This window comes from Pleurodeles waltl, chromosome 2_2 (assembly GCF_031143425.1).
Source record: "Pleurodeles waltl isolate 20211129_DDA chromosome 2_2, aPleWal1.hap1.20221129, whole genome shotgun sequence".
In the NCBI taxonomy this organism is placed as follows: domain Eukaryota; kingdom Metazoa; phylum Chordata; class Amphibia; order Caudata; family Salamandridae; genus Pleurodeles; species Pleurodeles waltl.
Genome location: NC_090439.1, coordinates 202,024,728 through 202,049,014, shown reverse-complemented (window position 1 = coordinate 202,049,014; position 24,287 = coordinate 202,024,728). Strand labels below are relative to the sequence as shown.

Genomic DNA, 24,287 nt, shown 5'->3' with positions numbered 1-24,287 from the left:
CCCCGGGCTCCAGTGCCTACATGAAGAATAACTTGGATGGGGTGCCCGTAATTATGGGATTGATCTCCGAGATATGGCAAATCATCCTGGATATAGCGTTGGGGTCGGAATATAGCAGTCTAATCCATACTATGATTTTGAGGGACAAAACCATATTGTTGGAGGGCCCAAAACATGTAGTCCCAGTTTTGAGAGCTGAATGCCTGTTCTAGGTTGAGAGAAAGGCAGGCTGCCTTGGGCCAAGTTTAGGGAGCCTGTTCCATGACCACATACAAAGTTGTTTATTTAATAAGCTATTATGGAAGGGGATAAAGCTATCCTTAACGGTATGGGTCAGTTCAGGACTGGGGAGTATTTGGTCTGCAAGTTTTTATTTTATTTTTTTTGTTCTGAGAATTTTGTAGACCAATGAAAGAAGGGAGCTCAGCCTGTAAAGGAAGGGAGAGGTTACAGCCCAGTTTCGGGATTGGCACTACTTTGGGTTTCACGCAGGGAGAGACCAAGCTCCCTTGCTAACTGGAACGATTGTAGGAGGTGGGGTGCCAGGGGACCTTCATAGGTTGTGTAGAACTCCAGGGATAGGAGAGCTCTGATTACCTTCTTTTGTTCTGTGATGGAGCCCCCTGTGACCTGTTCCCGGTCTGTTGGTACTTGGTAGGTGAACGTCTGCTAGGGCTTGGTACTGTGTCTTATGCGTCCTTGGAGCTTCTCCTTGGTATAGCTTAGAGTAATATGAGCAGAAGGAACTTTTAATGCCACATTGTGTCGTGTGATATGCCCTTGTGGTCTTGTATCGCGTATATGGGTGTCCCTTGGGTGCGGGCTTTAACCAGCCTGGCTGGAAGCCTACCAAGACCCTCGGCATGGATACGGACAACGTGTGCTGTCCAATCTAGGCAGCGGAGGCTTTTAACATGGTAACTATCTTTCTAAGTCCGCTTCTTGCGTGCGGTCTGACACAGCCTCCCTCTACTGAGCTCTCAAGGGACCCTCAACCTCTCAGATTTTTTTTTTTTTATTGCTCACTAGGATCCTTTGACAGTATGAATATATGCCTCTCGCAAAGCCATTTTGAAAGCCTCCCATTCTATAAGGGAGGAGGAGGCAGAACCTGCGTAGTCTGTAAAGTAGGTGGTAACTGTGTCTTGGATAGTGGACTTGAATGCAGTGTCTTCTAACCACATGGGCTTCAAGTTCCACGTTAGGACTGGGTTAGGCACTATCCCCCAGTTCACATCCACGTATCGTGGGTTATGATTGGAAAAGGGAAATTTGGGCCTGCTATATATTCGGCAGGGACCAATGTTGTCGCTATTTAGCCAGAGCTGTGGCATTACGGGTAACCGGAGTGTCAGGGAGAGGGAGGGCTGGTGATCTGTCTAAGGCAGGAACAAGCACGCAATTATAGTTGCCGCAGTATCTGTGAATCTGTAAATGTTCATATCAGTCCATCTGCTGGTTGCAGTGTGTGATTTGCGGCCTCTCTGACATCGAAGTTGTCGATCCTTCTTCCGACAAGGAGTCTGGGAGATCGATCCCTGTCATGTGGGGAGGTTGAGGCATTGCGAAGTGCCACCGCCAGCAGCTGGGCTTCCCTCTGGCCTTCCGGGCCCTGGTGTAATGTGGGGACAGTCACTGCCGGCTGCTACTCTCCTAAATTGCAGCCGTCATCTTACGCAATTGGCCATGCCCCCTCCCTTGGCCCCTGTAGTCAAGTGAAGAAAGATGATGTATTACCCTCACCTTTAGTCCTATTTCATAATGTCTTAATATTTCTACTTCAACCAACCCTAAAGCTGTGGCTCGAATAACTTTGCTCTGATGTCTGGTGTTTTTGGAGCATTTTCATTTTCTACCTTGATATTGTTGAGTTATATCTTTCTGGTGAAGCAAGAGTATATGAGGACATCCAAGACTTGGGAAATTCTGCTGCATATTGCACAAACTGATATAGTTACAAGAAGGGTCAAAAAATTGTTTTCACTGGCCAATATAATGAAATGAAATTTCTCTTCCAAAATGTTTCTGCTTGCCTAATTCCGAAGCTGCTGAACAGAGGGTCACTAAATTGGAATGACATCTTGGGTTTTTGTTCATTCATGCCTTTTCTTGGTTTGGTGCAAATCCATTCATCCTTTTGGCAATATTAGTCAAAATGTGAGGTTTTGGTGTGCATGTCAAATTCATTGATGGAATCCAAATAAACAGTTAACTCTTCAGTTTAATTTTCTCCCATTTCAACATGTTTCAGTTACACAGTCATTTTGCTCCCAGTGGATGGTAGACAGTGTTATATTTATAACTGTAAAAATGCTGCCATTTTGGTTAGTTTGATTCATTTTAAAGTGCTTAAAATCTTCTATGGTGTGAACGTTTTTTTCAGAACATTGTTCTGTTCTTTAAATTTCTCCCCTTTAAAAAAAAAAATCCTTGTAAAATTGTTATACATTTAACAGTGCCATCTATAGTGAAAGTTATGCCCTGTACCGCAAGTACACATAACACACTCTTATTCACCCATACACATATCCCATTTATACGCACACATGCCTATACATCCTTAAGCATAGTTTTCTCTTTCTGGAATATGTTCCTGATGCCGTCATTAGTATTTTCACCTTGACTTGTTTTATGATTTTTATTGGTGAGGTTGGTGGCTCTGGTGGATCTAGTAAATATTGGGCTTCTTGTTTCATTCTGTTTATTAGCGTTATTGCAGGTATTATTTTTACTTTAGATTGTTTTATATTAATAAGTACATTGTTTTTCACCAGAAAATTCCTTATTAGTACCCCAAAATTTTCTTTGGTTTGGGTATCGTAGTCTTCATGATAGCAAGTGGCATTTATTATTGCTGTGTTGTCCGCTAAAGCCAAATGATATAATTGTTAGTTTTCTTGACCTCTATTGATGTACTGTGTTTTTTTAGCAGCTTATTACATTAGTGCGTATTGGCTCCTTTATTTGTTTTTATTGGTATTCAAAGTTGTTTTGTTTACAGTTTCTTGAATGGAAAGCATCTGAAATACAAAAAGAAAATTGTTGTTTGGAGACCTTATATTGTTACAGATTTATCGTTGAAGTGCTACCCTTAATTCTTTATGGACACTGTAGTACGATTCTAATAATCCATAATGATGTAAATTGTATTAGAATATGTAATCCAAAATAGATATATAACCAGTTGTGTACAGTTTTATCAATTGTGAGCAATTAAAGTAGTCAAGCATATATTATATACTCTTGAAATGTTTGTTTCCATTTTTTACTTGTATAAATATTAATCTCCCAGGATAATGTAAATGTAATTGGGGTAGAATTTAATGTTTGCTAATGTTGTTTAATGTTTTGGTGTATATGGTGGTTTATGTAAAGCAATAATTAGGTAATATATTTGGTTAATTTGCATAGTAAAATATAATATATGAATTCTTTCATAATATTGATGAATTGGCAGTATATCTAAATTCGTTTTATTCTAAATTGCAATACCATGTTGAGTATTTTGCTGATGGTATGTGTCAAAAATATAATTGTATTGATTTACGTTAAGTGTTCTTAGGTGTTGGTTTAGTAGTATTTATTTGTGCTAAACAAATAATCGGTATGCATACTATTTTGATCAGTATTATTTGTACCTCTATTGAATCACTTGGAACATGCAAGTGGCTCTCTTTCAAGGATTTCATTGCATTTTTCTGCATGGTAATGCTTTTATTTCATAAAAGACTTTTCAAAGCAACTATTTCTATCCTACAAGGTGAGACCAATAAGGAAGCTTAAATTGTGAGGCATTCATTTGACCGAAACCATTTGCATATTATGAATTATAACATTCTAAGCATGAGTTTCAGCCAGTGGCACTGTGAAGTTTGCCTGTTTGTAGGGGATGGATAGAGCTGCATGTCATAGAAATCCCCCAACTGATTCCTTTCAATCTCTTCCAGAGTGTGTAGTTGAGCCTTATTTCACTTGTATTTTTAATAAAACGCCTTAAATCGTACTGTAAGACAGTTTCTCGAAGGATGTATATTATGTGGTAGTGCAAGATGGGCAGACATACTCTTGCCACCTTCTCACAAGGACTGTTTAATAAATGATATCACACTAATTCACAATTCATCCTGCTTTGTAATCTGTCAATTTTGTTTTGATTCAAAAACCAGGTCATCAAAATAGCTTTCCATTCTTACTATGCAATTTGACTCTGTGCTAGATTTTTGCGTTACAGCAATACACGTTTTCACATGATCCAAGCTATGTTACTAACCAAAATGTTACCTTTGTTTATATTGTAATGTTTGCTTCCTTTGATGCAACAGGAAAGCCTGCAATTGCGCACAGAGATTTGAAGTCAAAGAACATACTTGTCAAAAAGAATGGAACATGCTGTATTGCTGATTTGGGATTGGCAGTGAGGCATGATTCAGCTACGGACACAATTGACATTGCCCCAAACCACAGAGTGGGAACCAAGAGGTATATATATAGTAGCATCAATAATTTCATAACCATTGTCTTTTTCTTTTTTACTTTGTAATCCTGTTTTTAGCAAAATGAGCTTATTCTAGATTCACGTTCTGTGCATTAATCTGCTGTTTAATGTTTGGGTATTGAAATATTCCTTGAAATTTCACTCATGGGACGATTCCCAAAGCTCGAATTAATGTGACTCCTCTTGAACTGTTATTCTCACAGGCCTTCATACTCCTGGGTCTTACTGTGAAGATAGCACATAAACCAAACCCATTCGCAGGCCAAATTATCAAATTTATTTTAAAAGGAAGATAACCATTGGCCCAATTCTGGAAGCAGGAGCCTCACTCCCAATAGGGAATTAGCAGTCCAAAATATGGCACAGTTTGGAGATGGGGAAGTTATTAGCTATTATTTCGGATAGGATGCCACACTAGGAAGAAAATCTGGAAGCCATTTAAAACACATATAATAGGCATAATTGAGAATGCCCCAACATGTCCCAGATTTAGTAGTAATGGCTGAGATGCACAGAATGTCAGACTCCACAGAGGAGGAAGAAAGAAGAGACATTGATGCAGGATGATTTGCGAGTTAGTGGTGATTTGACTGTTTAGCAAGCACAGACCCGCCCAAGACTCATTCTCTCGCCGGCTACAGCCCAGAATCCCAGATACTGGGAGGCTCTCAGGAACCTACAGGAGCTATCCTCAAACAGAGAAGAAGGAACTGACTTGCAAATTGAGAAACACTAGAAGGACATTATGAACTTATAGTGTATGACTCTACAAAAACAGACACTGGGGCCATTATTACTCTCTTCACCATTACTTTGGATTCACTGCTTTCATTTAATGTATAATGTACAACTACACAGCTAGCTTATCTTGCACTTTTTTTCTCTTTCTTCTTTGTCTTTTTCATTGAAGCCACAGCCCCCAGGTACTGACTTTCTTTGTCCCTTCACCCCATCCATTATTACTAAGTACTGTTGCACTTGGTTTACCCCATCAAAGTTCAGTAAATAAAGTGTGTAGGAAGTTGGCTTTGTATATACTATCTCAAAGTGAGAGATAGTGTGCACAGAGTCCATGGGTTCCCCTTAGAGGTTGATAGTGGCAAAATTAGATAATACTAATGCTCTATTTTGTGGTAGTGTGGTTGAGCAGTAGGCTTATCAGAGGGTACTGTCAAGCATTTGTTGTACACACACGGGCAATAAATGAGGAACACACACTCACAGACTTAAATCCAGGCCAATAGTTTTTATATAGAAAAATATATTTTCTTTATTTTAGAACCACAAGATTTGAAGTAAATACATAAAATGCAAGATACTTCACACGGGTAAGTATAGAACTTTGATTCAAAGCAGTAGTACACACAGTTTTGGTTAAAATGGCAAATAGCTATTTTAAAAGTGGACACAGTGCAAAAATCAACAGTTCCTGGGGGAGGGAAGTTTGTTAGTTTTCTCAGGTAAGTAAAGCACTTTACACAGTCAGTCTCCTGGGCATAGGTAATCCCAATGCCACAGCACCAGCAGCACAGGGCCGGTCAGGTGCAGAGGTCAAAGGAGGGCCCAAAACACATAAGCGCCTATGAAGAACAGGGGTGCTCATGTCCTAGTCTGCTTACATGTAAGTACCTGCCTCCTCGGGGAGCAGACCAGGCGCGTTTTGTAGAGCATTGGGGGGGGACACAAGCCCACAAAACACACCCTCAGTGGCACAGGGGCAGCCGGGTGCAGTAGGTGTCGGGTTTGCTATTGAAAGCAATGGAGGAACCCGGGGGTGTCACTTAGGCGATGCAGGCAGGGCACAGGGAGGCTTCTCGGGCCAGCCACTGACTGGGCTAGGATGAGGGCCGCCTGCTGGTCACTCCTTCACTGGTAGGTGGTTCCTATCGGTCCTGCGGGCTGCGGGTGCAGTGATTGGTCCAGGCGTCGGGTTCCTTTGTTACCAGGCTGTCGCGGTCAGGGGGAGCCTCTGGATCCTCTATACATGCGTTGCTGTGGGGGTGCAGGGAGTTCAACTCAGGGTGTCCACGTCGTTAGTCGCCTGGGAGTCCTCTCTGCAGTGTTTGTTGTCCTGGAGTCGAGCCGGGGGGTGTCGGGTGCAGAGTGTGAAGTCTCATGCTTCAGGCGGGAAGGGAGAGTTTCTTTAAATGTTGCTTCAAAGTTGCAAAGTTGTTGTAGTTCCTGAACAGTGCCGCTGTTCTCAGGAGTTTCTTGGTCCTTTAGGTGCAGGGCAGTCGTCTGACTCCTCAGAGGTCGCTGGTCCCGTCGGATGCGTCACTGTGCAGCTTCTTTTAGTCTGGAGACAGGCCGGTAGGGCTGGGGCCAAGTCAGTTGGTGTCTCCGTCGTATCTGCGGGGCTTTCAGGTCAGCAGTCCTCCTTGTTGTAGGTTGCAGGAATCTGATTTCCTGGGTTCAGGGTTGCCCCTGAATACTGAATTTAGGGTTGTGTTTAGGTCAGGGGGGCAGTAGCCAATGGCTATTTTCCTTGAGGGTTGCTACACACTCGTCGTGCCTCCTCCCTGAGGGAAGGGGGGCACATCCCTATTCCTATTGGGGGAATCCTCCAAACTCAAGATGGAGGATTTCTAAAGGCAGGGGTCACCTCAGATCAGGGCACCTTAGGGGCTGTCCTGAATGGTAGGTGACTCCTCCTTGTTTTTTATTATCTCCCCTGGACTTGCCGCCAAAAGGGGGGGCTGTGTCCGGAGGGGCGGGCATCTCCACTAGCTGGGATGTCCTTGGGTGCTGTAACAACAGGCGGAAGCCTTTGAGGCTCACCGCCAGGTGTTACGGTTCCTGTAGGGGGAGGTGAGAAGCACCTCCACCCAGTACAGGCTTTGTTCCTGGCCACAGAGTGACAAGGGCACTCACCCCATGTGGCCAGAAACTCATCTGGTTGTGGCAGGCTGGCAGAAACTGTTCTGCCTAGCACAAGGAGTCGGACTGGTATTCAGGGGACATCTCTAAGATGCCCTCTGGGTGTATTTTACAATACATTCCACCCTGGCATCAGTGTGCATTTATTGTGCTGGGAAGTTTGATACCAAACTTCCCAGATTTCCGTGTAGCCATTATGGAACTGTGGAGTTTGTAATTGACCGACTCCCAGACCATATACTCTTTATGGCTACCCTGCACTTACAATGTCTAAGGTTTTGCTTAGACACTGTAGGGGCATAGTGCTCATGCACATATGCCTTCACCTGTAGTATAGTGCACCCTGCCTTAGTGCTGTAAGACCTGCTATAGGGGTGACTTAACTATGCCACAGGCAGTGGGATGTGGGCATGGCACCCTGAGGGGAGTGCCATGTCAACTAAGTCATTTTCTCCCCACCAGCACACACAAGCTGTGAGGCAGTGTGGATGTACTGAATGAGGGGTCCCCAGGGTGGCATAATACATGCTGCAGCCCTTAGAGACCTTCCCTGGCCACATGGCGCTTGGTCCCAGGGGTACCATTTACAAAGGACTTATCTATGTGTCAGGGCTGTGCCAATTGTGGGAACAAAGGTACAGTTTAGGGAAAGAACACTGGTGCTGGGGCCTGGTTAGCGGGGGTCCAACACACTTTCAATCATAACTGGCATCAACAAAAGGCAAAAAGTTAGGGGGTAACCATGCCAAGGGACGCATTTCCCTACAAAGTGTTAACAAAAATTTTTAATAAAGGAAACATATTTTCAGTGTTTACAAATGTGTGGACATATGCCAGCGATCACGCTCACTGTAGTTCTCCATTTTATCACCTGCAGCGTTTAATCCATCTGCACTCAGTATGGTTTGTTTAAATACTGCATTCATTGTTCTGCCCAAGATTTAGACAATTTTCTGTCCTAGCAGATACCCAGCACTCTGCAAAAAATACATAGGTCAGTTTCTTAGTGAAAAAAAAACAGCCTCTGCTCCCCTCTAAAAAGGTGACTTGTGGGTGGTTTCAGAATACATGAGAGCTTTATTGTACATGAATCTGTTCTCAGACATTGTCGGCTTCCTTCACTACCGGCCACTACGACTCTTATGGAAGGACCTTTTAGTACAATAAACTATATCCGTGTTTGAATATTTGTCTCCCTTATTCTGGAGATCTTGCCCCTCTAGGTCAGGGATGCAGCTTCTGAGGTAATTTCTGCTGCCACGTCAAGTTGCTAGAATATTATCTCAGTTCGTAGATTGCCATCACGGAGACTGTCATTTCTGACTCATGAGAGACCCTTCTCTTTGGTTTATGGGAACAGCTGAATAATTGCAAGTGCAGGCAGCTGACATATTTGACTAAATTAGCCATTTGAACTTCACCCAATGCTTTAGTCTGCAAAAAGAATTGCATTAGTACTCAGCCAAATGTGATATTCTGTTAAAAAGAGTGGTACATATATATCTGGATAATGTTCAGGCCCACATTATGGGAAGTTTGCTTATTATTGAAATTAAAATGTCACAAGATGTTTGGAACTCGGCTATATATTTTAAAAAAAACATGACCTCATGTTTGTGGCTGACTATCTGTTGTCTGATGTTTCCTTGCTGAATATACATATTCCAGGCATCTCCGTGCTCGGGCCAGGTGAGAATTGTGAACTCAGAGGCACTTTGAGTGCGTTAAGGCTTTCTCTCGAACAAAATCTGAAAAACAAGGGCAGAGCAATTGGAGATCGGGTGTCTGCCTACTACCTTTAGATGTGCTAATGTGATCAGTTAGCCTATGTTTTTGTGTGACATTGCAGGGGAATGGTTGTCAAAAGCAGCCCCTGCCACATCAAGAAACTACGATCAAATCCATACAAAAATGTACTGTGCTATTATGCAGTGTAAAACTACACAGTGCATGGAGTGATAACGATAAAGGAGGCCAAACACAGGTACAGAAAGGAGCGCTAGCTGAACAAACAATTTTTTAAGAAGCACATAGTAGTTACACTTACCTGAGTCTTGGAAAAATTAGCTTTTCGATCTCAGCTGCAAGTGAGGATACCCAAGAAGGATCACAGGGGTTGTGCCTACAGAGCTGTCTAATACTTGAAGCAGAACACCACCAAACTGCTGGATGGCGACTCCAGAAGTCTTCAGAAAGTGAAGGGCTCCAATGGAGACCAAGAAAGAGGCAACAGCTTCACAGACTGTTAAGGATGGTCCAGAGGCCAGCACTTCACAAGGCTTCAGAGATAGTGGCCATAAACCAATTCACCAAGATCACCAGGTGAAGTCAGTGAGGGCTCCAGCCTCAGGTGCTAGTCAGTCCTGTGAACAGTTACAATGCTGCAGTCTTCCTGAAACCACTACATCCCTTCAACACATAGCCAAAAAGTAGAATATTGGTGATAGATGGACTGCTTGGATAGAGACACTTGATGATTTCATTGATGCGCTGGAAGAAACAGATAGTAAAAAAATTATCAAATACTTTAAGAATCTTGCTTTTGATGGTGTAAAAGAAGGAGCGAACTGACAGTTGTTTACTGTCAAATTAAGCCTTGAATGTCCAGTTCAATCCAGTGCCGAATATAGACTACAAAAGTACATTTTCAGTCAAGAATGACAAAGAATTGGTGAAACTGTAGATGACTTTGTTGAAAGACTGGACATGCTCAGAAAACGCTGCAAATTCAATGAGTTTAATGATGAAGAAGCAACACATCTCAGTTATTGACCGATGCTGTCAAATTCATTCAGGCAATGAATGCTGAGAGAAACTTATTCTGGAGCGAGTTCTTATGGCTGCCAGAGCTGAAGAGCATGCTGATCGACAAGCTGCTAACATGGAGTCTGGAGCTGCCCAAAGTGACCCAGTCATGAACATGAAAAGCAAGCAGAAACACAAAGCTGAAGGACACAAGATTATGGGGGTGATTCTAACCCTGGCGGTCGGTGTTAAAGCGGCGGCCAACCCGGCAACAGGCTGGCGGTAAAAAAAATGGGATTCTGAGCCTGGCGGGAACCGCCAACACAGACAGCCACCTTAACACTCCGACCGCCACGGCGGTACAAACAAACAGCGCGGCGGTCACCGCCAACAGACAGGCGGCAGACAATGTACCGCCCACACTATTCCAACTCACCAATATGCCACCTTTTCCGGGGCGGGAGCACCGCCGATAAAAACACGGCGGAAACAGACTACGGACGGGAAAATGCTCACCACTACGCACTCCAGGAGGAAGGAGGACAGCATGGAACCCGAATTAAACATCCTACCTGCTCTCGTCTACCTTCTCATCTACCACGAGTACGAAGTCCGGCGCAGACGACAACGGTGAGTACTGCACCTACGACACACGGGAGGGGGAGGACGAAAGGTTACGGGCACACACATATGCGACCCCACCCCCAACTATGTACTCACCAATGCAGAGCACCAAGTCACAGTGACACCACCCAAACACCCCTGAAAAATGCTAGGACATAATCATATTTGGAATAAATATTTATGTACCAAAAAGCTCCAGAAAATTATCGTACAACCATGAAAGATATTCACAACAAAACTAATGACATACACATCAGTGTATAACTGAAGTACCAAGTCCTGCACATCCTACGAATTCAGCATGTCCGTGGGCCAAAGTCTTGAGAAATAAGGGCAAAGCCCACACAGGAGACCTGAGTCCTTTGGAGAGAACACTGCAGGGGCATCAGATGTAAAAAGTACAGGCACCTCAGGGGGAAGGGAAGGGGGGGACACCACAGCCACATGAGTCCACGACGCCAGATCCACGAGGAGCCACCATGCCCACTGGACCATCCTGGGGAGTGCAAAGCCACAGTCTCTCAATGTCTCTACAGTGGGTGGGCTGCCCACTGGACCATCCTGGGGAGTGCAAAGCCACAGTCTCTCAATGTCTCTACAGTGGGTGGGCTGCCCACTGGACCATCCTGGGGAGTGCAAAGCCACAGTCCATCAGGTGGATGACAGTCTCCACTGGTCAAGGAGGAGGCATGGTGGGCACAGTGAACCATAAACGGTGCTTGAGATGGCGGTGCCCAGCGGAGCGGTGCTTGAGAGGAAGGGCCCAGCGGAGCGGTGCTTGAGAGGAAGGGCCCAGCGGAGCGGTGCTTGAGAGGAAGGGCCCAGCGGAGCGGTGCTTGAGACGGCGGTGCCCAGCGGAGCGGTGCTTGAGACGGCGGTGCCCAGCGGAGCGGTGCTTGAGACGGCGGGCCCAGCGGAGCGGTGCTTGAGACGGCGGGCCCAGCGGAGCGGTGCTTGAGACGGCGGGCCCAGCGGAGCGGTGCTTGACAGGAAGGGCCCAGCGGAGCGGTGCTTGACAGGAAGGGCCCAGCGGAGCGGTGCTTGACAGGAAGGGCCCAGCGGAGCGGTGCTTGACAGGAAGGGCCCAGCGGAGCGGTGCTTGACAGGAAGGGCCCAGCGGAGCGGTGCTTGACAGGAAGGGCCCAGCGGAGCGGTGCTTGACAGGAAGGGCCCAGCGGAGCGGTGCTTGACAGGAAGGGCCCAGCGGAGCGGTGCTTGACAGGAAGGGCCCAGCGGAGCGGTGCTTGACAGGAAGGGCCCAGCGGAGCGGTGCTTGACAGGAAGGGCCCAGCGGAGCGGTGCTTGACAGGAAGGGCCCAGCGGAGCGGTGCTTGACAGGAAGGGCCCAGCGGAGCGGTGCTTGACAGGAAGGGCCCAGCGGAGCGGTGCTTGACAGGAAGGGCCCAGCGGAGCGGTGCTTGAGACGGCGGTGCCCAGCGGAGCGGTGCTTGAGACGGCGGTGCCCAGCGGAGCGGTGCTTGAGACGGCGGTGCCCAGCGGAGCGGTGCTTGAGACGGCGGTGCCCAGCGGAGCGGTGCTTGAGACGGCGGTGCCCAGCGGAGCGGTGCTTGAGACGGCGGGGCCCAGCGGAGCGGTGCTTGAGACGGCGGGGCCCAGCGGAGCGGTGCTTGAGACGGCGGGGCCCAGCGGAGCGGTGCTTGAGACGGCGGGGCCCAGCGGAGCGGTGCTTGAGACGGCGGGGCCCAGCGGAGCGGTGCTTGAGACGGCGGGGCCCAGCGGAGCGGTGCTTGAGACGGCGGGGCCCAGCGGAGCGGTGCTTGAGACGGCGGGGCCCAGCGGAGCGGTGCTTGAGACGGCGGGGCCCAGCGGAGCGGTGCTTGAGACGGCGGGGCCCAGCGGAGCGGTGCTTGAGACGGCGGGGCCCAGCGGAGCGGTGCTTGAGACGGCGGGGCCCAGCGGAGCGGTGCTTGAGAAGGAAGGGCCCAGCGGAGCGGTGCTTGAGAGGAAGGGCCCAGCGGAGCGGTGCTTGAGAGGAAGGGCCCAGCGGAGCGGTGCTTGAGACGGCGGTGCCCAGCGTAGCGGTGCTTGAGACGGCGGGGCCCTTTTCAGCGGTGCTCTTCTCCACGGCGGGGCCCTTTTCAGCGGTGCTCTTCTCCACGGCGAGGCCCTGTTCAGCGGTGCTCTTCTCCACGGCGAGGCCCTGTTCAGCGGTGCCTATCTCCACCGCGGGCCCTGTTCAGCGGTGCCTATCTCCACGGCGGGCCCTGTTCAGCGGTGCCTATCTCCACGGCGGGCCCTGTTCAGCGGTGCCTATCTCCACGGCGGGCCCTGTTCAGCGGTGCCTATCTCCACGGCGGGCCCTGTTCAGCGGTGCCTATCTCCACGGCGGGCCCTGTTCAGCGGTGCCTATCTCCACGGCGGGCCCTGTTCAGCGGTGCTCTTCTGCACCGCGGGCCCTGTTCAGCGGTGCTCTTCTGCACGGCGGGCCCTGTTCAGCGGTGCTCTTCTGCACCGCGGGGCCCTGTTCAGCGGTGCCCTTCTGCACCGCGGGGCCCTGTTCAGCGGTGCCCTTCTGCACCGCGGGGCCCTGTTCAGCGGTGCTCTACTCCACGGCGGGCCCTGTTCAGCGGTGCTCTACTCCACGGCGGGCCCTGTTCAGCGGTGCTCTACTCCACGGCGGGCCCTGTTCAGCGGTGCTCTACTCCACGGCGGGCCCTGTTCAGCGGTGCTCTACTCCACGGCGGGCCCTGTTCAGCGGTGCTCTACTCCACGGCGGGCCCTGTTCAGCGGTGCTCTACTCCACGGCGGGCCCTGTTCAGCGGTGCTCTACTCCACGGCGGGCCCTGTTCAGCGGTGCTCTTCTGCACCGTGGGCCCTGTTCAGCGGTGCTCATCCAGCAGGTCAAGGGAGCCAGACCTGGCCTGGACTCCCTGCTCAGTCGCCCTCGGACCGTGACGTTTCTGGACCCTTCGGGGACGGACTCCTGGCCTCCTTAGTGTCCTCCTTCCCAGCTGGGATGTGGCATGTGGGGTCCACCTTCTCCGCGCTCCTGCTGCCCTTCCGCTCCTTTGATGGGGCTCTCGGGCCCTTGCCTCCCCTAGATGGTGTGGGTGGTGAAGTGGCCGCACATTGCTCCTTGGGGGAAGCCCTGTCAGTCCTCGCACGGCGGCCCTTGTTTTTGCGGGTCCTCTTGCCGGGGGGGGGGGCTGGACGTGTCCTTGCTGCTGATCGATGTGTCACTGCTGGCAAAGGGTGGGCTCCAGAACCCAGGCACAACAGTGACACCCGAAGCTGGGCTGGTGGTGGCTGCGGTGCTCTTGGGACTCTTTGAAGATGGATGGGGGAGCTCATCGGGGGGAAAGAGGTTAAGGTTAGCCAGGAAAAGTTTTTTAGGGCCAAGGTAAAGGGTAGGAGAAGTGGAGATGGAAGTGGAGGTAGAGGAGGTGGTTGTAGGAGAGTCAGGTGTGCTGTCATTGGGTGAAGGTGCTGGTGCTGTAGGCTGTTGTGAGGTGGATGGCTGTTGGGTGGGTGTCTGCCTGCGTTTGTGTGTCTTGGAAGAGGGGGTGACAGACACAGTGGGAGAGGACACAGGGGACGTGTAAATGGCAGTGGGGGTGGTGACTGCACGAGTGTGGACTGTCCTGGAGGGTGAGGTGGTGATGGAAGCTCTGGCTGATGTTGGGGTGCATGCAGGTGTGAGTGTAGACGTCACAGGGAGGGAGGAGGGGGACACAGGGGTGGCAGTGGCTGTTGGCATGTCTGCATCTGGGTGTTGCTTGGGTGAGTGTTTGTGGGATCTGTGGTGCTTGTGTTTGGATGAGCTGCTCTTGGGTGTTGAGGTGTGTGCAGGCTGGTCTGATGGTGTGGATGGGATAGGCTGAGGAACAGGAGACAGAGAAAGGCTGGAGGCAGTAAGAAGAGGGAGGCTGGAAACAGGGACAATGGCTGCCGTCAGTGCTGAGGCCAGAGCAGTGAACGCTCGTTGATGGGCAGCCTGACCCGAATGAATGCCCTCCAGGTACGCATTGCTCTGTTGCACCTCCCTTTGCACACCCTGGATGGCATTCAAAAGGGTCGTCTGCCCAACAATGAGCGTCCTTACCAGGTCAATGAGCTCCGCACTGAGGGCAGCAGGGGCAACAGGGGCAGGGGCTGAGGTGCCTGGGGCGAAGGAGACGCGCGCCTTCCTGGGCGAACCGGCACGGAGCGAAGACTGAGGGGCTGCTGGGAGGGCGGGGCTGGTGCGCTGGGTGGCGGCTGTACCTGTAGAGGCGGGGGGCACGGATGTTGCCGCCACCCCTAGGGAGCTCCCATCCGAGGACGTGTCGCTTTCGCTGCTCTCACCAGCGGTCCCCGTCGTGGTGCTCCCCTCGCCCTCCGGATCACTGGTGCCCTCGGTGTCTGTTCCTGGGCCCACCGGGGCCTTGTGTCCTGCAGCTCCCTCGTGCTCCGATGCCAAATCTCCTCTGCCTGATGATGCTAATGCACACATGCACAAGAAGATGAAGAGAAAGGGTGGGGGGAGAAAAAAGAAGACCAGGTTGAGTGCATGCAATGTCAACACCGTTGGCGGAGAGGACAGACACAGGTGCCTAATGCACTAAGCCGCGCATTCGGGGTACACTACTCAGTACTACTGACTAAGACAACAGGCCAAGAGACGTCAAACGCGCACATGGGAGATGCTGGACCTTCAATGGCTGTACTTGTCACCCTACCGAGGTGGGGGCCGGGGGCACAGGGCCATGCCTAAGGGAGAGGACTACACTACAGAAAGCGCCCTGGCCTAATGTCACCCACAGCCCTCCTCCCCCACCCAGACGCCTCCACTGCGCAGAAAGATAGGAGAATGTGCTGATACTCACCCCCTTGTGTCTGCTGTGATGTCTTAAAGCGCCCATCCAATTCAGGGTAGGCCACCGCCAGGATCCGGGACATCAGGGGGGTCATGGTGCGACTGGCACCCCTCCTAGGTTGGGAGGCCATCCCCAGCAGTGTTTCTGCGGTCTTCCTTGTTCTGCGGCGGATGTCCTCCCACCTCTTGCGGCAGTGGGTGCCCCGTCTGTTGTGGACCCCCAAGTTCCGGACTTCCTTGGCGATGGCACGCCAAATCTCGATCTTCTGATGGGCGCTGACCTATTTGACATGTACAGGGTGGAAAGGAGGAAATCATGAATGACCTGCATGTTAGATGTGATTGGCCCCCCCCACCAACTTTGCCATATGGCACATGCTCTCATCTGTCGGGCGTTGCACTCCTCATTCGCCCCCCACCCCACCAACTTACATCCACCCCAATCCACACAGGCATAGCCCATTCCATGTGCACCCGGTGTACTCACTTGTTGGTCTGGAGGACCGTAGAGTAGCGCATACTGGGGGAGGACCCCATCCACGAGCTTCTCCAACTCTTCAGACGTGAAGGCAGGGGCCCTTTCCCCAGTCGCAGCAGCCATTGTATCTTCCAGACCGAGGTCACAGCAGCACTTGCAGTATAGGTCCTCTCCTGTGGATGATCACGTCTCGAGTGATTAAGCAGATAGAAAATGGCGGTCACGCCCGCGGCAGTGCGTACCGCGACCGCCGGCGCACTTCGTAATTGGCTCCTGAAACCCATAGGCTTCAATGTTAACCAATGCGGCCTTGCGCCGCGGTCTTCGACCGCCTACCGCCACGGTGTGCCCCGCCAGCGCATTGACCTCACATCCCATTGTCCCACTTCACAGGTCAGGCAGCCGCCATTTCAAGGGCCTACATGGCTTAATTTTGACTGCGACACACAGGCCTAGGCCTTGCATTGCCACACATACACGCCTTTCAACCCATTGCCATTCTTTAACTGTGCAAGCTGTCTGTACGTACCTGTGGTTTGGCTGACTCTGTGCTCCATGTTGTCCTTCCTAGGCACCGTCCGCTGGGACTTGCGATGAGAAGGAGGAATCCCCGCGTGTACTGACCGCTGGTGGACCTGTCGACAATGGAAGAACGCCATATAATACTTCGATACAGACTTGACCGTGCCACTATCCATGAACTGTGTGCCCAGCTGGAGCCAGCCCTGATGTCCCCCATCCGCCAACCCACAGGGATTCCCCCTCTGGTGCAGGTTTTGTCAGTCCTCCATTTTTTGGCCAGTGGGTCATTCCAGACCACAGTGGCCATGTCATCTGGAATGTCTCAGCCTATGTTTTCTAAGATTTTGAGCAGTGTTTTGTCTGCCCTGATGAAACTCATGCGGAGCTACATCATTTTCCCAGAGGAGGGTGACTTGCCTACAGTGAAGGGTGATTTCTATGCCCTTGGACATATCCCCAACATCATTGGTGCCATTGATGGGACCCATGTGGCTTTGGTACCCCCAAAAGACGATGAGCAGGTGTACTGAAACAGAAAAAATTATCATTCGATGAATGTCCAGGTGGTCTGTTTGGCTGACCAGTACATCTCCCATGTAAATGCCAAGTTCCCAGGGTCAGTGCATGACGCGTATGTGATGCGAAATAGCAGCATCCCCTATGTGATGGAGCAGCTACAGAGACAACGTGTGTGGCTAATAGGTGACTCTGGTTACCCCAACCTGCCATGGCTACTGACCCCAGTGAGGAATCCCCGGACAAGGGCAGAGGAACGCTACAATGAGGCCCATGGGCGTACTAGGAGGGTGATTGAGCGAACCTTTGGCCTCCTGAAGGCCAGGTTTAGGTGCCTGCATATGACAGGTGGATCCCTAATGTACTCACCAAAGAAGGTGTGCCATATCATTGTGGCGTGCTGTATGCTTCACAACCTGGCTTTGCGACGCCAGGTGCCTTTCCTGCAGGAGGATGGTCCAGATGTGGTGTTGTAGAAGCCGTGGAGCCTGTGGAGGGTGAAGAGGAGGAAGACTCAGAGGACGACACAGACAATAGGGACAGAGTGATACAACAGTATTTCCAGTAACACCCAGGTAAGAATCACCCACGCCATTTCACAATTGCTTCTAGCCTCCTGCATCTGTACTTTCTGTAGTTCCCACCAGATATTTTGGGGTAATTTTTGATTTTCCCTTCCCTTCTCAGTGCTGTATGACGCAGTGCCTGACTTCTGCTTGGTTTGCCCATGAACTACAGCGTATTGACATTGGTATGTTGTCATCACTAATTGACAGAACAGATATTGAACAGTAATATGTAATACATTTGCTAATAATACAGCATGACTCCAAACTGATTTGTGTGCAATATGTGATTTATTTACAGGGCTAGATATTGGTACATGTGATTCTAAGGGTGATGGGTGGGGGTGGAGTAATGTCCATGGCAGAGTCCAGTTCTCAGTCTCACAGGTGCATTGTCCTTTTGCCTGTGGAAGGATGGAGCAGAGGCAGTTCATGGTTGGACAGGGTGGCAATGTGGGACAGTGGGAAGAGTTCAGGGGGTATGTCCTGCTGGCGGGGGTCTTGACATCCTACTCTGTCTTTTTTTTGGACCTCAGGCTCCTCTTACGGGGTGGTTGTTCTTCAGCAGGAGGTGGGGTTCTGGTGGCCTGCCGTGGTGTTGGGGCCTCCTGTCCACTAGCGCCGGCGGAGGTGGTAGGCTGTTCCTGGTCCGGGCTAGTGACAGGGGCCCTGTGTGGTGCCACATGGTCCCGCAACGCGTCTTCTATCCTGTTGAGGGCCAGGACGATGGTCCCCATTGCGGTCCCGATGATTCTCAGCTCCTCCCTGAACCCCATGTAGCGTTCCTCCTGCTGTGCCTGGATCTCCGTGAACCTGGCCAGTACCGTCGCCATCGTCTCTTGGGAGTGGTGGTAGGCCCCCATGATGGTGGTGAGGGCCTCTTGGAGAGTGGGTTCCCTGGGCCTCTCCTCCCCCCCCTGTCGCACAGCAGCCCTCCGAGCTGCCCGGTTTCCCCCGGCCTCTGTCTCCTGGACGGTGTGCCCGCTCCCACTGCCCCCAGGTCCCTGTTGTTGTTGGGGTGTTGGGTTAGCCTGGGTGCCCTGTAGTGGGAGACACACCTCTGATTGACGTGTCCTAGAGACAGAGGCATGGGCCCGCTGGGTGGGAGCTGTGCTGGTGTTGGCAGAGGGGGTCGGGTCTGGTGTGGCCTGTGTCTGGGTGAGGGGAACCGACTGCCCAGAGGTCCCCGATGGTCCGGGCTGGTCATCAGGTTCAGTGTCGACAGAGCTGCTGTCCTCACTGTGGGCCTGTTCCGGGGGTGGGATGGACATTTCTGGACCCTCCTGGCTGGTGTTTTGGCGTTCGGGTCCTGCATGGGGTAAGAGAGTTTGGTTATTGTTTCTGTGTGTGCAATAGCGTGCGTGTTATGGGTGCCCTCGTCCCCCAGTGCAGGCATTCCCTTGAGGGAGGTGTTGTGAGGGTAGTTAGTGGGGGGGGGGGGTAAGTGCGGTGGTCATGCTTGGGTGATGGGTGTCCATGGATTGTGTTGGCATGCAGGAGTTGGTGTTGGGATGGGTGGGTTGTGCTGGTGAGACATTGTCAGGGAGGATGTGTGCTGGGGGGTTGGGGGTGAGGGTGGGGGTGTGGGTTGGCATGCTGGTGGGGTGGGGGGGATCTAGTAGTTGAGATTGGACTTACCAGAGTCCATTCCTCCGGCTACTCCTGCGAGGCCCTGAGGATGCAGGATGTTGAAGACCTCTTGCTCCCATGATGTAAATTCGGGAGGGGTGGGTGGGGGTCCGCCGCCAGTCTTCTGGACCGCGATGTTGTGCCTGGAGACCATCGATCGGACCTTCCCCCGTAGGTCGTTCCATCGTTTGCGGATGTCCTCCCTATTCCTGGGATGCTGTCCCACCGCGTTGACCCTGTCCACGATCCGCTGCCATAGCTCCGCCTTCCTAGCTATACTGGTGTGCTACACCTGTGAGCCGAAGAGCTGGGGTTCCACTCTTAGGATTTCCTCCACCATGACCCGGAGTTCTTGGTCCGAAAAGCGTGGGTGCCTTTGGGGTGCCATAGGGTGGTGTGGGTGAGGTGTGGGGTGGTGTATGTGATGATGAGTATGTTGGTGTGTGGTGCTTTGTGCTACTATGTGGTGTGTGTGATGGTGTAGTGTGCCTCAGTGTGTATTGCTATGGATTGTCTGCTGTGTCTCTCTCTCCTTCTCTCAGTAATTGTGGTCGTAGGGGTTTGTGGGTGATGTGGGGGTGTGCTTTATAGTTGATTGATTGTGTGGGAGTGGGTTGTGTATGTGTATCAGGTGTGTGTATTTGTAATTGTCCAATGTGCCTGTGTTTTGGTGCTGTGAGTGTATTTTGACCGCGGCGGTGTGTACCGCCAATGAAATACCGCGTTGGAAAGCCCGCCGCGTTGATTCGTGGGTCGTAATGGCATGGGCGTTTTTCTGTTGGCGTGACGGTGGAGGTTTGGTCATCTCCAGTTTATCGCTGCCCGCTGATGTGGCGGCCTGCAGTGGAGGTCTGATTTTTGGAGGTTTGGCCGTTGTGGGTCAGAATGACCGTGGCGGCTTTCCGCGGCCGTGGCGGTGTTATGGCGGTCTTCTGACCGGCGGTAAGTGCCTTTTACCGCCGAGGTCAGAATTGTGATTTCTACACAAAGGTAAATGTCTTGGAAACAGACAGATATGTGAAGGCTGTGGTAAAGAGAACCATTTTGTGACTGTTTGCAAGGTGAAATACAAAAGTGGTTCACAGAGAGAAGACAATGCCCAACCAAACGTTCCAGAAGCAATGTTTGACGCGTGCACATAAGGTCAAGTGGCAACATCAGATGAGACAAACTGACACTTGACAAAGTCGATCGCCATCTACATCATTGTTGAAAGGTTTGTCAGGATCAGTATCGAGCGAAAGTGAAAAAGATGATTGTGTATTGTCAATGTTTACCTCAGAGAAATGTGCACATGTTGGACTGATGCATATGAACAGAAATACCAGTCATAGAAAATTCGACATGACAAGGCACCAAAGTCATTCAGACATTGTCCACAGATTACACTGGAAATAAATGGTTGTGCAATACTGTTTATCATCAATAGTGGTGCGTTGATAAATATAATGCCTGATGAGAAATATAATGAATTATCTGCATTACCACAACTGACACCATCAAAAACAAAAGTGTACGCATGGGCTGTATCAATGCCTTAAAAAGTAAGGGTTAATTTGTAGCGACTATGAAGCACAAGAAGACAAAATTGCAAGCGCCTATTGACATTCTTCAAGATACACTGTCAAGTGCCTGTTTACTCAGTTTCTGCACAGATGCTGACATGGGGCTGATATCAGTAAACTGCATTTTGAATGCTCATCATGAAATAGAAATTCAGTTCCCAACGTTAATTCATGGGGTGGGAAGATGTAAGACTATGAAAGTACAGTTGCCTAGCAATGAGCATGCTTGTCCTGTTGCTCAAAGACGTAGAAGAATTGCATTTAATTTACTTGAAGCTGTTGAAAAGAAACTTGAATCATTACTTAAGCATGATATCATTGAGAATTCCACTGGTTTGACGCCATGGGTTTCTCCCAGACCGGTAGAACCCAAAGGAAACCGTGAAGGAGCTGTACCCATCTTCCTGGATATGCATCAAGCAATTGAAAGAGACCGACATTCAGTTCTTCCATCATTGCTGACATGCTACCACCATTGAATGGTGCAAACGTTTTTTTTCTTGCCTTGATTTAAATCAATTTGAACTCAAGGAGAATTGCAGGTACATTGCAGCTTTTTGTACACATATTGGTCTGTTTTAATATAAAAGGCTACGTTTTGGTGTCATCAGCTACCAAGATTTTTATTTTTCAAGATGTCATCAGATTTATCATACAACCTGTTGTAAATGCTTTCAAATATAGAGATGACCTATTCATTTTTGGAGCTTCACACAAAGAACATGACAAATCATTAAGGCAAGTGTGTTGTTACTTGTTGATGCAGGTTTAATGCTAAATGCTGAGAAATGTGAGTTCACCAAGACAAAGCTGAAGTTCTTTTGCCATATTTTTCTGAGGGTAGAGCATGCCACCGGATCCAGCTAAGGTACAAGCATTGTCAACTGGTAGTCCTTCACAAGATGTTTCAATGTTACGTTCATTCCTTGGCATGACCAGTTACTGTTCAAGATAAATGCAAGATTTTGCCACTGAGTGCTCCATTGAGAGAGTTTACGAAAAAGAATGTTTCATTTCGCTGGTCACATGAATACGAGCAAAGTTTTAAGAGAATTAAACCCACTATTGCAAATTCTACTGAAACTGCATGTTTTGGTCCAAAGGTACATACGGAAGTTGTTGTTGACGCTAGCCCAGTCGGATTAGGTGCTATCCTTGCACAACACAGGGAACAGCCAAATGCTCAAAGACATATTGTGTCCTATCCCTTATTCACAACCTGAAAAAGAAAGTTTAGCAGTGGTGTGGACTTTTAAACGTTTCCATGTGTTAATGTATGGCAAACCTTTGATGCTTGTGACAGATCATCAAGCATTGCTGACTATCTTCTACCACCTTTTTTGCCTTTTTTTTAATGCTCTTTTGGGTGGTGCTGTATAAAATCTTGCATCTCATCCCAGTGGGCTCTATCATATCTGTCCAGAAGTGCCTGAGAATTGGCAATTCTCCATTGGTTAGCTGCTTGCGTGACTACTCTTTTGCCAGCAGCATCACATTTTCTACTTTCCTTATCAGGAGGAGGAGTGTCTCCTGATGGCTGGCTGTTAGCTCTTTTTCTAGCTGTGCTGACTACCACTGAGTCTGGACGAACCTGATGTGTGATGTAGTCTGGGTCCGTAGGTGCAGGCTTATATTTTTTGTCAATTCTAGGGGTAATGAGACTAGCTTTGACAGGCTCACTAAAAATGTGTTCATCATGTTTAACCATTCCAGGCAACATTGGGAGACACTGGTATCTGGAGTGAGAGGAAGACAGAGGGTTGAATAGAAAATCTTCTTCCAGGGGTTCAGAGTGCATAACCACCCCATGATAAACCGCTGCTATAGAGACTACCTGAGTGTAGGCAGCAGTGTCTTCTGATGGAGAAGGTTTGGAGGGGTAGAGGTCAGGATCATTATCTGGGCAGCACACCCAGACTCCATACCAATTACATTTATTTCATAGTATTCTCCAGTGCAGGAACAACACATGTGGCGATGCGTTTCAGCCTGAGCCTTCAACTGGCCATAGAGTTGCTGTCAATACAGAGCGTTCTTAAAAGAGAACTGTCGCCTCCTCCCAACACCAATAAATAACATGCAAAAAACAACTGGAAACGCAGTGCAATACACTTGCTCGACAAATCCTCTATATTAGGGAGAACCTCACAGAATATAAATAACTGGATGTTATAAATATTACTTATTCATTTTCTCTCTTGACAACCTTCTTCTCATTCTTTAACACAATTCCTTTATTTGACTACTGAATAATTTTTCATTTGTTTACTATTTACCTTGCTCATTTCCCTATTAAAAGGTTCCAGAAGTAAATATACAGTTCTATTACTAATCATATTTTTCTTAACTTCATTTGAATCGTGTAAGCCCACTTTATTAGTCATAATTCATAAAGTGCATATACCAATCATAAAATTGTAAAATGTCATATTTCAGTGAGGCATTGATAATCAAAACTTTAGGGCTCCAATACCTTATATTTGTGAAGTACCGCATCCTATTGATTTTCCCTAAAGTCAATCCATCCTATTACGTTACAATTAGGTAGCACTCTATTCTTTCTCTAATTTTCATTAAGCAGCTGTTCAAAATTTTAAACACATTTCAGAACTCAACACTACTTGGGCATATAAACACATCAATCAAGTATTACTGAGGGCTTAAGTACCTTTTGCTTATAAAATACACATTTATATTATTCCCCTCAACCACAATATTCACTGAAACAACCATCTTTATTAGTGAACATGTATGCATTTGGTCCATTTTGAAGATAGAGGAGTACCCTTTTCTAAAGAAACAAACACTTAAAATCCATGGAAATTATTATTTCTATCTTCTACATATAGATTTTCCCACTTGATATGTCCTCCTAAATGAAGAAAGAAAGGGAAAAGGAAGGAAACGGAGAAGGAGGCAAATGAAGTACAGAAGGACCTCCTCTTGAAAACTCTCAAAGTACTGCATTCAATAAAAATACAAAACCTAAAAAAAGCACTACCTGGAACATTAAAGCGCAATATGTGATTGTATGCAAATCGCAATAATGTGCAAAATGCAAGCAAGTGCAATAATAACCATAAAGTGCAAAAGTATAAGATGGGCTTCAGCCCCTGCGCTTTATACATTTAACCATTTAGTTGATCTTCCCGAGCTTCTGCACGCATTATTAAATACATGATTTCATTATACAACAGAGTCCTTTGTTAGATTGTTTTCCTCTCGCTCAGTACATCTCAGTTCGGTAGTATCTGAACTTCTTTATCTTTTTCTTCAACGTCATTATCGTTTTCAAATGCCTTTTACACTTGATTTGATTGTAGCATTTGGATCGATTAAACACCCTTTTAGGCGCCCGCGCCCTTCTTGGGCCTACTGCGTCACAGGCTCATGCATTGGACTTCATTTTGATTCTGCTCGTGGGGCCATGCTGAGTTCTCCAACACCGACCAAC

At 48.9% G+C, this 24,287-nt stretch overlaps 1 protein-coding gene across 5 annotated transcripts in view; it reads left to right on the top strand.

The window, feature by feature from the left end:
- Positions 1–24,287, top strand: part of TGFBR1 (transforming growth factor beta receptor 1) — a 464,518-nt gene that overhangs the window by 141,558 nt on the left and 298,673 nt on the right. For all 5 annotated transcript variants that reach the window (XM_069219636.1, XM_069219635.1, XM_069219632.1 and 2 more), the window contains one exon: positions 4,323–4,479. In XM_069219636.1, coding sequence (XP_069075737.1) covers positions 4,323–4,479 — 157 coding nt within the window. The remainder of the gene's footprint in view (positions 1–4,322; positions 4,480–24,287) is intronic.